The sequence below is a fragment of the Pelodiscus sinensis genome, unplaced genomic scaffold (genome assembly GCF_049634645.1).
Source record: "Pelodiscus sinensis isolate JC-2024 unplaced genomic scaffold, ASM4963464v1 ctg59, whole genome shotgun sequence".
Classification (NCBI taxonomy): domain Eukaryota; kingdom Metazoa; phylum Chordata; order Testudines; family Trionychidae; genus Pelodiscus; species Pelodiscus sinensis.
In genome coordinates this window covers 18,048-30,137 of record NW_027465846.1, presented here as the reverse complement: position 1 = coordinate 30,137, position 12,090 = coordinate 18,048, and the positions used below count along the sequence as shown (strand labels likewise).

General features: G+C 64.6%; 1 protein-coding gene across 5 annotated transcripts; it reads right to left on the bottom strand.

Moving 5' to 3' along the window:
* Positions 1–397: 397 nt before the first annotated feature.
* On the bottom strand, positions 398–10,236 carry LOC102450444 (adiponectin receptor protein 2-like). 5 transcript variants are annotated; one of them, XM_075914955.1, is made up of 8 exons: positions 10,127–10,236; positions 9,172–9,342; positions 8,928–9,080; positions 3,887–4,058; positions 3,549–3,735; positions 2,962–3,149; positions 2,483–2,659; positions 398–1,063 (listed from the first exon to the last, which is right to left on the bottom strand). In XM_075914955.1, the coding sequence occupies exons 2-8, from the start codon at positions 9,202–9,204 to the stop codon at positions 612–614; spliced, it is 1,362 nt and encodes a 453-aa protein (XP_075771070.1). In that variant the 5' UTR covers positions 9,205–9,342; positions 10,127–10,236; the 3' UTR covers positions 398–611. The 5 variants fall into 5 exon arrangements, with proteins under 5 accessions (XP_075771070.1, XP_075771071.1, XP_075771072.1 ...); XM_075914956.1 differs by having other exon boundaries at positions 8,928–9,077; XM_075914959.1 differs by having other exon boundaries at positions 890–1,063; positions 2,466–2,659; positions 10,127–10,227.
* Between the last annotated feature and the right edge of the window lie 1,854 nt (positions 10,237–12,090).

Genomic DNA, 12,090 nt, shown 5'->3' with positions numbered 1-12,090 from the left:
TGTCAGGGTGGGATGGGCCAGCCCCCAGCCCCATGGCACCAGGCCCACCCCTTCGCCCCAGTCCTCTCCCAGAGCGGGAGCCAGAACCCTGGAGTCCTGCTCTAACCACTAGCCCCCACAGCCCTCCCACCCCCAGGCCTGTCCCAAATGGCTCAGGGTGGCTTTGGGGCTACCTAGGGTGGGGCTGACAATGTTGCCCCCTCTGGACAGCTCAGCCCCGCCCTGAGCATCTCTGAAAAGGGTCTTATTCCTCCCCCCAGTCCTCCAAAGACAAGAACGGCACACCTTTCCAAGAGGGTCTTCAGGGGCGAGAGACTGGGAAGCTGGGCTGGGGGATGTTAAATACCCCTCGCCCCACAGTGCCACCGGGGACAACACCAGGCAGGCGGGACAAGAGTACCAGGTAATGTCCCCTTTAAGAGAAGCCACGCCCCCGTGGCCTTGAGCTGGTTGCCGTAGGCCACGCCTCCCAGGTTGTGATTGGTCAGTGCAATTGGTCCCAACTCCATGGTGTGAAGTGGTTGGTCGGTTTCTGAGGCCACGCCCCCTGCGGTGTGAATGGCTGGTCAGAGTCTTGGGTCGCTGCTGTGCGGGGCCATTGGCCAGTGGGGCTATGACATCACTACTCTGTCATTGGTTGGTCGGTGTCCCAGGCCACCCTCCTGGTGGGCCAATGGGCTGGTGGTCACCTGAGGTCCCGCGCTCTGTCCTGTGATTAGCTGCTGGAGGACGGGATTGGTCGGTGTGTCAGGCCCTGAATCCAGCGCTGCGATTGGGTGCTTGGTGCCAGAGGCCACGCCCCTCAGTGGCAGCACTCCTTGGGTGGCCTCTGAGGCCACGCCCCCAGGGCAGGAGCAGGTGCTCGGCCACGGCCTGTGGGTCGGATCCGGCGGCCTGGCGTGGGGGTGGGGTCTGGCGCCTCGGGGCAGGGGGCTCACAGCACGGTGCTCTGGCTGCAGGTGCCCCCCAGCGAGGAGCGGAAGGCCTGGAGCTGGGAGACCCCGTGGAGATGGACGCAGGCGCCTGCCACCACCAGCACGTGGAAGATCTGGTGGGAGTGGAACTGCAGGGGAGAGAGGAGCTGGGGTGAGCTTGGCCCCGCCTACCGGCCTGGCAGGCCCCTCCCCTTCCTCAGCCACCCAGCCCCCCAGGAGCAGGGAAGGAGCAGCCCAGGGGCTGGTAAGGGGCACACGGAGCACCCGTGGCACAAACACAGACGGAAGCGATTGCTGGGGCCACACAGAGCCTGGAGAGAGAACCCAGGTGTCTGGGCTGCCAGCCCCCAGGCTCTAACCACTAGGGACCGCTCCCCTCCCAGGGCCAGAGAGAACCCAGGCATCCAGGCTGCCAGCCCCCAGACTCTAACCACTAGGGACCGCTCCCCTCCCAGAGCAAGAGAGAACCCAGGTGTCTGGGCTGCCAGCCCCCAGACTCTAACCACTAGGGACCGCTCCCCTCCCAGGGCCAGAGAGAACCCAGGTGTCTGGGCTGCCAGCCCCCAGGCTCTAACCACTAGGGACCGCTCCCCTCCCAGGGCCAGAGAGAACCCAGGTGTCTGGGCTGCCAGCCCCCAGGCTCTAACCACTAGGGACCGCTCCCCTCCCAGGGCCAGAGAGAACCCAGGCGCCCGGGCTGCCAGCCCCCAGACTCTAACCACTAGGGACCGCTCCCCTCCCAGGGCCAGAGAGAACCCAGGTGTCTGGGCTGCCAGCCCCCAGGCTCTAACCACTAGGGACCGCTCCCCTCCCAGGGCCAGAGCGAACCCAGGTGTCTGGGCTGCCAGCCCCCAGACTCTAACCACTAGGGACTGCTCCCCTCCCAGGGCCAGAGAGAACCCAGGCGCCCGGGCTGCCAGCCCCCAGGCTCTAACCACTAGGGACCGCTCCCCTCCCAGGGCCAGAGAGAACCCAGGCATCCGGGCTTCGAGCACCCCCCAACTCTAACCACTAGGGACCGCTCCCCTCCCAGGGCCAGAGAGAACCCAGGCGTCCGGGCTTCGAGCACCCCCCCAACTCTAACCACTAGGGACCGCTCCCCTCCCAGGGCCAGAGAGAACCCAGGCGTCCGGGCTTCGAGCACCCCCCAACTCTAACCACTAGGGACCGCTCCCCTCCCAGGGCCAGAGAGAACCCAGGCGTCCGGGCTTCGAGCACCCCCCCAACTCTAACCACTAGGGACCGCTCCCCTCCCAGGGCCAGAGAGAACCCAGGCGTCCGGGCTTCGAGCACCCCCCAACTCTAACCACTAGGGACCGCTCCCCTCCCAGGGCCAGAGAGAACCCAGGCGCCCGGGCTGCCAGCCCCCAGACTCTAACCACTAGGGACCGCTCCCCTCCCAGGGCCAGAGAGAACCCAGGCGCCCGGGCTGCCAGCCCCCAGACTCTAACCACTAGGGACCGCTCCCCTCCCAGGGCCAGAGAGAACCCAGGCGACCGGGCTCCCAGCTGCCGTGTGTGCGGGGCTCACCCAGATGTCGCACTTGCCGGGGAAGAAGCGCTCGGGCACGCGGGCGGCGTACAGCGCCGCGCCCAGGATGTAGAGCAGCGCCATGAGGAAGAGCCAGCCAATCTGCCCCGTCCTCGCCGCCCGGGCCAGCCCCTCGACCAGCAGGAAGTGCAGGGTGGGAACCATCCCGCTGAGCCCCAGGCCCAGGAACACGCCTGCCGGCGGGCACACAGAGGGGTCAGCATGCGCCCTTGCCCTGCACCCACCCCCACTCCCCTGCCCCCACCGCCAGCCACCCCTGCACCCACCCCCAGTGCCCCTGCCCCCTGGCCCCACTGCCCCTGCACCCAGCCACCCCCTGCACCCATACCCCCCCACACCCAGTCCCCCCCAGCCCCTCCTGTGCCCAGCTCCCACCGCCAGCTGCCTCCCACACCTGTCCCCCACCGCCGGCCACCCCCCAAGCACTGAGCTGCCCCTCTCCGGCTGGGCATCGCAGCCGGGCGCTGGCGCCCACCTGCCCGCACAGCGCGGTACTGGGGCGTGGAGAAGCGGTCCGACTGGGACACGGTGATGGCCGTGATGCCCAGCGCGCAGACGATGACGAGGTAGATGAGCTGGGGCTGGGGCGAGCAGTAGAAGGAGTAGTACAGCCAGGGCACGAAGCTGCCCACGATCAGCAAGGTGATGCCTGAGTAATCCAGCCTGCGGGGCAGAGAGAGAACCCAGGAGTCCTGGAGCCCAGCCCCTCCCGCCGCTCTAACCACTGGACCCCACTCCCCTCCCAGCCCCAAGGACAGAACCCGGAACTCTGTCTCCCAGCCAAAGCGCCCGTTAACCTTTGCCATCCATGTGCGGAATAATTGTGTCATGTGCACCGAGGCGTGTGCCAATGTGCACCACCAGGAGAAACACAAGCCTAGTGGTGAGGGCTCTGCTAATCAGCTGGGCAGCGCCGGCGTCTCTCCTGTACAAGTGCCCAGCTCACAGGGAACGCTGCTCTAACCACTAGACTCCCCTCCCCTCCCAGAACACGGACAGGCCCTGGTTCCCAGCCGCCTCTCGCTATGCCAGCGGGTGCAGCCTGGCCGGGCGGGCGCTCACTTGGAGAAGGCGCGGGACACCCTCTCGGAGTGGCAGTACACCGTGTGGAAGAGCCAGGAGAAGCAGAGGCAGAGGTTGGCTCCCAGGAAGAAGGTCCCGAAGACGACACGCTCCTGCACGGGGGCCACGTAGTTCATGTTGGGGCTGAACATGTAGCCGATGCCCAAGGCGAGGAAGAAGATGAAGCCTGGGATGGGAGAGGAGGAGAATCAACATGCAGCCACCTCTGGGGCAGGGCCGCGGGAGAACAGCTGTGCATAGCACCGCGGGGGGAGGGGTGCCTGGTGCGACACCAGAGACTCTCCTTGCCCCGCCCCGTGTCCCCAGGCCCTGCTGACCGATGAGGTGCGTCCAGATGTTGCCGGTCTCCGTGTGCAGGCGGAAGATGCTGCGGAAGCAGGCGCGGAAGGAGGGCATGGGCGGCCGGTGCCCGTGAAGAAGGAAGTCGTTGTCCTTCAGCCAGTCGGGAAGCACGTCATGGGGGATGACTTTCCAGCGCCCCTCCCACACCTGCAGGGAGAGAACCCAGGAGTCCTGGCTCTCTGCTCTAACCCCTAGGCCTCACTCCCCTCCCAGAGCCAGGAGAGAACCCAGGCGTCCTGGCTCTCTGCTGTAACCCCTAGACCTCACTCCCCTCCCAGAGCCAGGAGAGAACCCAGGCGTCCTGGCTCTCTGCTCTAACCCCTAGGCCTCACTCCCTTCCCAGAGCCAGGAGAGAACCCAGGCGTCCTGGCTCTCTGCTGTAACCCCTAGGCCTCACTCCCCTCCCAGAGCCAGGACAGAACCCAGGAGTCCTGGCTCTCTGCTCTAACCCCTAGGCCTCACTCCCCTCCCAGAGCCAGGAGAGAACCCAGGCGTCCTGGCTCTCTGCTGTAACTCCTAGGCCTCACTCCCCTCCCAGAGCCAGGAGAGAACCCAGGCGTCCTGGCTCTCTGCTCTAACCCCTAGGCCTCACTCCCTTCCCAGAGCCAGGACAGAACCCAGGCGTCCTGGCTCTCTGCTCTAACCCCTAGGCCTCACTCCCTTCCCAGAGCCAGGAGAGAACCCAGGCGTCCTGGCTCTCTGCTGTAACTCCTAGGCCTCACTCCCTTCCCAGAGCCAGGAGAGAACCCAGGCGTCCTGGCTCTCTGCTGTAACTCCTAGGCCTCACTCCCCTCCCAGAGCCAGGACAGAACCCCGGCGTCCTGGCTCTCTGCTGTAACCCCTAGGCCTCACTCCCCTCCCAGAGCCAGGACAGAACCCAGGAGTCCTGGCTCTCTGCTGTAACCCCTAGGCCTCACTCCCTTCCCAGAGCCAGGAGAGAACCCAGGAGTCCTGGCTCTCTGCTGTAACCCCTAGGCCTCACTCCCCTCCCAGAGCCAGGAGAGAACCCAGGCGTCCTGGCTCTCTGCTGTAACTCCTAGGCCTCACTCCCCTCCCAGAGCCAGGAGAGAACCCAGGCGTCCTGGCTCTCTGCTGTAACCCCTAGGCCTCACTCCCTTCCCAGAGCCAGGAGAGAACCCAGGCGTCCTGGCTCTCTGCTGTAACCCCTAGGCCTCACTCCCTTCCCAGAGCCAGGACAGAACCCAGGCGTCCTGGCTCTCTGCTGTAACCCCTAGGCCTCACTCCCCTCCCAGAGCCAGGACAGAACCCAGGCGTCCTGGCTCTCTGCTGTAACCCCTAGGCCTCACTCCCTTCCCAGAGCCAGGAGAGAACCCAGGCGTCCTGGCTCTCTGCTGTAACCCCTAGGCCTCACTCCCTTCCCAGAGCCAGGAGAGAACCCAGGCGTCCTGGCTCTCTGCTGTAACCCCTAGGCCTCACTCCCCTCCCAGAGCCAGGAGAGAACCCAGGCGTCCTGGCTCTCTGCTGTAACCCCTAGGCCTCACTCCCCTCCCAGAGCCAGGAGAGAACCCAGGCGTCCTGGCTCTCTGCTGTAACCCCTAGGCCTCACTCCCCTCCCAGAGCCAGGAGAGAACCCAGGCGTCCTGGCTCTCTGCTCTAACCCCTAGGCCTCACTCCCCTCCCAGAGCCAGGACAGAACCCAGGCGTCCTGGCTCTCTGCTGTAACCCCTAGGCCTCACTCCCTTCCCAGAGCCAGGACAGAACCCAGGAGTCCTGGCTCTCTGCTGTAACCCCTAGGCCTCACTCCCCTCCCAGAGCCAGGACAGAGCCCAGGAGTCCTGGCTCTCTGCTGTAACCCCTAGGCCTCACTCCCCTCCCAGAGCCAGGACAGAACCCAGGAGTCCTGGCTCTCTGCTGTAACCCCTAGGCCTCACTCCCCTCCCAGAGCCAGGACAGAACCCAGGAGTCCTGGCTCTCTGCTGTAACCCCTAGGCCTCACTCCCCTCCCAGAGCCAGGACAGAGCCCAGGAGTCCTGGCTCTCTGCTGTAACCCCTAGGCCTCACTCCCCTCCCAGAGCCAGGACAGAACCCAGGAGTCCTGGCTCTCTGCTGTAACCCCTAGGCCTCACTCCCCTCCCAGAGCCAGGACAGAACCCAGGCGTCCTGGCTCTCTGCTCTAACCCCTAGGCCTCACTCCCCTCCCAGAGCCAGGACAGAACCCAGGCGTCCTGGCTCTCTGCTGTAACCCCTAGGCCTCACTCCCCTCCCAGAGCCAGGACAGAACCCAGGAGTCCTGGCTCTCTGCTGTAACCCCTAGGCCTCACTCCCCTCCCAGAGCCAGGACAGAGCCCAGGAGTCCTGGCTCTCTGCTGTAACCCCTAGGCCTCACTCCCCTCCCAGAGCCAGGACAGAACCCAGGAGTCCTGGCTCTCTGCTGTAACCCCTAGGCCTCACTCCCCTCCCAGAGCCAGGACAGAACCCAGGAGTCCTGGCTCTCTGCTGTAACCCCTAGGCCTCACTCCCCTCCCAGAGCCAGGACAGAGCCCAGGAGTCCTGGCTCCCAGGCCCAGACAGCTTCTTGCCTTTCTCCAGACCTTGTCCTCCTCAGTGCTGGTGCTGGCGTCTCTGGTTGCTTTCCCGTCCCCACTCCCCATGGTCTGGTGGGGCTGGCTGGTCCCAAGCTCCGAGCCTGGTGAGGCCCCAGCCCTTTCGCCCCCCTCCAGCCCTGTGCGCCTGCCCCCGGCTCCCTGGAGCATCTGGGCTGGGCCCTGGCATGGCTGGGTGGAAACCCGAGGAGGGTGCTGCCACCTGGGGCAGCTGAGGAGCTGTCATGGGCACCCTCGGTGGGGGGTGGGGTAGGTGGCAGAGCTGCTGAGGTCACAATGCCACCTGCCAGCCACTGTGGCAGGTCCCGAGCCCCTGGGGGCAGGCCCAGGGCCTGGCCAGAACACCCCAAAGCCCAGGAATCCCCCAGGGACCAGGCAGAGAGATGGGGGTGCTGGGGGTGCAAGCGGACAGACGGCGGGAAGGCCTGCTCAGGGCTAAGCGCAGGGCTGTGGGGGCGCGGGGGAGCTCACGGGGGTTACAGTGGGGTGGGGGAGTTGGCTGTTCCGGGGCCCAGCCCAGAACTGGGGCCTGGCAGACCCAGCTCAGAGGGCACGGCCGGGTCGGGCCAGTGGGCCGCAGAGAGACCTCAGTGCCCGGCCCCGCTGGTCCCAGGCGGGGGAAAGGGAGGGGGGAAGCAGAGAACAGGCGCCCAGGGACATGAATTCCTGGCCAGGAGACAGAGGCCAGGGAGGGGCTGCTGGGGGTGTCGGGCTCAGCGGGGTTGGGGGGAGCTGCTGGGCTGGGCAGGGGCAGCAGGCAGAGCCCCCCGGCTGCAGAGCAGACTCGGCTGGGATGGGGGGGCAGGCCAATAGGCCTGAGAGTTCCTGGGCTGGGTTCAAAGCCCCATGGACCCTCCGGTGCGACGCTGGCTGAGGCCCAGAGCGAGGTGACTCCCGAGGGGCCCCCGGCAGAGACAGGCCGAAGGCCCCGAGAGGCGCGGTCCCAGGAGGCGGGGTTGGCGCTTGTGAATAAAAGGGGGGGCACGCCTGGTATTGAACTGCAGCCACCTCTGGAGTGGGGCATCTGGGGAACAGCCACATATAACAGATGGAGGGACAGGAGCGCCCAGTGGGCGAGCACATAGCCGGGTGCCCAGTGACAGACGGACGGACATGCTCCCAAATGAAGAGCTCAGGCAGTAGGAGGGCCCCCCCGAATGGCCCCTCCCCCCCATCCTCCACTGCACATGGGGGAGAGGGGAGAGGGGCCTGGGGTCACTGCAGAACGTGCAGCCAGCCTGGCTATGGGCCGAGCGCTGCCTGCCCAGCAGCAGGCCCCACACGTCGGCTTCTGGGGGCCCCCGCCCCGGCACTGGGGCAGAGAACACAAATGGGGCCCAGCTCACCGGGCACAGCAGTGTAAACTGCAGCCAGATAGAGACCCCAGCACGCCCCTTCCCCCCCTGCGCTAACCGCTAGGCCCCACTCCCCTCCCAGAGCCGGGGGAGAACCCAGGCGTCCAGCCCCTTTCCCCCTGCTCTAACCGCTAGGCCCCACTCCCCTCCCAGAGCCGAGGGAGAACCCAGGCGTCCAGCCCCTTTCCCCCTGCTCTAACCGCTAGGCCCCACTCCCCTCCCAGAGCCGGGGGAGAACCCAGGCATCCAGCCCCTGTTCTGCTCTAACCGCTAGACCCCACTGCCCTCCCAGAGCCGGGGGAGAACCCAGGCGTCCAGCCCCTTTCCCCCTGCTCTAACCGCTAGGCCCCACTCCCCTCCCAGAGCCGGGGGAGAACCCAGGCATCCAGCCCCTGTTCTGCTCTAACCGCTAGACCCCACTGCCCTCCCAGAGCCGGGGGAGAACCCAGGCGTCCAGCCCCTGTTCTGCTCTAACCGCTAGACCCCACTGCCCTCCCAGAGCCGGGGGGAGAACCCAGGCGTCCAGCCCCTGCTCTGCTCTAACCGCTAGACCCCACTGCCCTCCCAGAACCGGGGGGAGAACCCAGGCGTCCAGCCCCTGCTCTGCTCTAACCACTAGACCCCACTGCTCTCCCAGAGCCGGGGGAGAACCCCTTTCCCCCAGCGCTAACCGCTAGACCCCACTCCCCTCCCAGAGCCAGGGGGAGAACCCAGGTGTCCAGCCCCTTTCCCCCGCGCTAACCGCTAGACCCCACTCCCCTCCCAGAGCCGGGGGAGAACCCAGGCGTCCAGCCCCTGCTCTGCTCTAACCGCTAGGCCCCACTCCCCTCCCAGAGCCGGGGGAGAACCCAGGCGTCCAGCCCCTGCTCTGCTCTAACCGCTAGGCCCCACTCCTCTCCCAGAGCCGAGGGAGAACCCAGGCGTCCAGCCCCTTTCCCCCTGCTCTAACCGCTAGGCCCCACTCCCCTCCCAGAGCCAGGGGAGAACCCAGGCGTCCAGCCCCTTTCCCCCTGCTCTAACCGCTAGGCCCCACTCCCCTCCCAGAGCCGGGGGAGAACCCAGGCGTCCTGGCCCCCACGCTGCTCCGTGCCAGTTACCTTAATGACAAACTCCTCCATCCTCCCCATGGCCTGCTGGGCCTGGAGTGGCAGCGTCAGGACTCGCACGGGGTCCACGTCGTCCGGCTCCTCGGCTCCCCACTCCGCAGCGTCCCCCCATCCTGCTGGCTCGGCTCCCACCTCTGCCCCCTGCTAGAGAGAAGGGCCCAGAGGCAGCAGGTGCCATCCGGCCCCAGGAGGGGAGGCTGGGGGGCCAGGGGCTGCCAGCCAGCTCCATGCTCACCTGCCTGGCGTCCTCCCCCAGCAGCGGTTGCATCCCCGCCTGCACCTCGGGGCCGCCTCTGGCGCGGCGGCCAGTGGGGAGCCCGGGGAGGGTCCCGGCTTGGCTGCTGCTGCCCCAGCCCCACGGCGCAGGTCAGATGCCCCTGCCCGCCTGCCTCATGGTCCTGTTGGCCTGTGAGGGGAGCACAGCGTGAGCCCCTGGGGCTGCCCCCCCCCCAAGCCCGCACTTCCCACGGCCCCCTGCCTCTCCTGCCCCATCCCAGAGCCCCTACCCCTCAGCCCCTCACTTCCTGTCCGTCCCAGCCCCACACCTTCTCAGACCCCCGCCAGCCCTGCTCCTCCCCTGCTCCAGCCCCTTTCAACCCTGACTGCAGCCCCACAGCCTCCCCCTACCCTCAGAGCCCCCCAGTCTCTCTCAGCGACTCCCGAGCTCCAGCTTCTCCCCCACATCCATGTGCCCCACTGCCCCAGCCCCCTGCCCCAGCCCTCCCCCTTCCTGTCAGACCCTCTCCTCACCTTCAGCCTTCTCCCCCTCATACTTCAGCCCCCCAACCCCAGCCTCCCCCTGCCCCAGCCCTCCCCCTTCCTGTCAGACCCTCTCCTCACCTTCAGCCTTCTCCCCCTCACACCCCAGCCTCCCCGGCCCTCTCCTGCCCCAGCCCTTCCCCTTCCTTCCAGCATCACCTCAGTGCCTCTCCTCATTCCACCCCAACTCAGACCCCCCAGCCTCCCCCCAGCTAATGCCCTGCCCCACCTTCCCCACCCCTGCCTCCATCCCCCATTGTCCCACCTATCAGCCCCCATCTCAGCCCCCACCCCCATCTGAACCCCCGGGCTCCTACTCCCCCTCTTCAGCCCCCAGCTTCCTCCCCCACTTCCCTCCAGGCCCCTTGCCCCCTCTCAGCCCCCAGCCCTCTGCCCCATCTCTGCCCCCCCATCTCTCTGCCCCCCCTCACCCAGGAGCCCTGGAAGCAGCAGCAGCCAGAACCGCAGCTCCACCCCTCTGCCCAACCGCCTGCTCTGACTGGCCCTTACGCCTGTCCATCAGGGATAACTTCCCAGGGCCTGGTCCCGCCTCCTTCCTTTTCCTTTTTTCCCGTTGCCATGGCAATGCTTAAAGGGCCAGGTGCCCAGAAGAGGGCAGGCCCAGGGGATCGTGGAAAGGGGTTGGGCCTTTCGCACAGGGCCAGGGCCCTCACCACCGGGGTCAGGTCCCTTTGCACAAGAGCCAGAGCCATTCACGCTGGAGTCAAACCCTTTGCACAAGGGACATGGTGCATCCCCTGCAGGCGTCACCCTTTCGCCCAGGGCCCCCTTGCTTTGCACGTTGGCCTCCCTACTTTGCACAGCCCACGTCACATCGCCCATGGAGGCTGGCTCCTCGCACGATGACGTGGACACAGGACATGACATAGCAGCCCTGGCCCTGGGTGAGCGGCTGCTGTAGGATTGGGACCCCAAATGACCTTAGTTAAAAGGACAGGAAAAATTAGCACTTGCCAAAATTAAGGATGCCCGTGTAACCTTAACTCTGCCCCCAGAGCACACGGAGCTAGGTTTTTAATGTTATGATTGCATGCTATATTCCCCCTGCCTCCATCAATGCAGGGGCCCTAGTTCAGTGTTTGTTGGGGGGGGGGGTGACTCATACATGCTGTGATTGGGGAAATGAGAGAATGTGTGTGGGGGGGTGTACACTGTTGTCAATAGTTTCAACAACATTATTAAGCAGGCTCAGTACAAGCCAAGCAGCAAACTGGTGGGGGGACCAACTCCTTCCATCTTCCCCCCATGCACACTTTAGGGATTTATTTTTTTTTTTTTTTTGGCAGAGAACTTAGCAATGAGCTGACAGGAGCCCTGAATCTAGTTCCTATGGAGAAGAAAGGAAATTCAATAAATACTAGCTGCTCTCAGCGCTAATGCTAACTCGTTCTGCCATCTTGTGGCAAGTCACTTCAGGGGCACTGAAGTGGGCTCGTAATCCCATCGACGGGTTTGGTTTTGTTCGTCTTGCAGGACTCTTCGTTGTTTGTTCAGTTTTTCCAGTTACAGACTCACTCGGCTCCCCCTCTGAAAAATTAAGAGACGGGGTCAGCCTGAAAGCTCTAACACGCATCCTGTGTTACAAACTCTGCAGACAAAGAGCGAGGCTCTCAGAGGCTGCCCTGGGCTCTGTTGCAGCTCTGGGGGGCAGTGGGGTCTAGCGGGTTAGAGCTGGGGGTAGATTCCTTTGGGCTCTCTAAAAGACCATCCAAACAGCCACACTGGTCAATCTAACCCAATGGCCTGTCTTCCAAAACAGGCAATTGTCAAATGATACGTCCCCCAGCCGTCACCCGTCCCCAGCTTCTGGCTAGTAGCCACGGATGGGCCTGTCCTCCTGGAACATTTGTTGTTCTTCTCAGAACCCAGTTACAGTTTGGGCCGTTCCGCCCTCTCCTGGCAAAGAGTTTCACAGGTTGACTGTGAAGAAATCATTTGTTGTGTGCGTTTTAAATCACCTGCCTGTAAATTCCCTTGGGTCCACTTCCTGTGTTACGTTAGTGAAGGAGTAAATAACGTTTCTTAGTCTATGTTCCCACACCCTTTGTGATTTTCTAGACCTCTGTCATATCCCCCCCATCCCTTAGTCACTTCCAATTTCTCTTTTTCAGATGTGGTGACCTATCTGCCTGCAGTAGACAGGCTGTGGGCATACCAGGGCTTTATGTAGAGGCAATAGGATGTTCTCTGTCTTATCTATTCCTCTCCTAACGATTCCCAATATTCTGGTTGTTTTTTAGACTGACGCTGCACATGGAGCAGATGTTTTCCAGGAACTATCCACGAGGATTCCAAGATCTCTCTCTTGAGTGGTAACAGCTGATTTAGACCCCTAGGCCGGGCCCCCCAGGCTCTGGTGTGCACGGGGAATGTG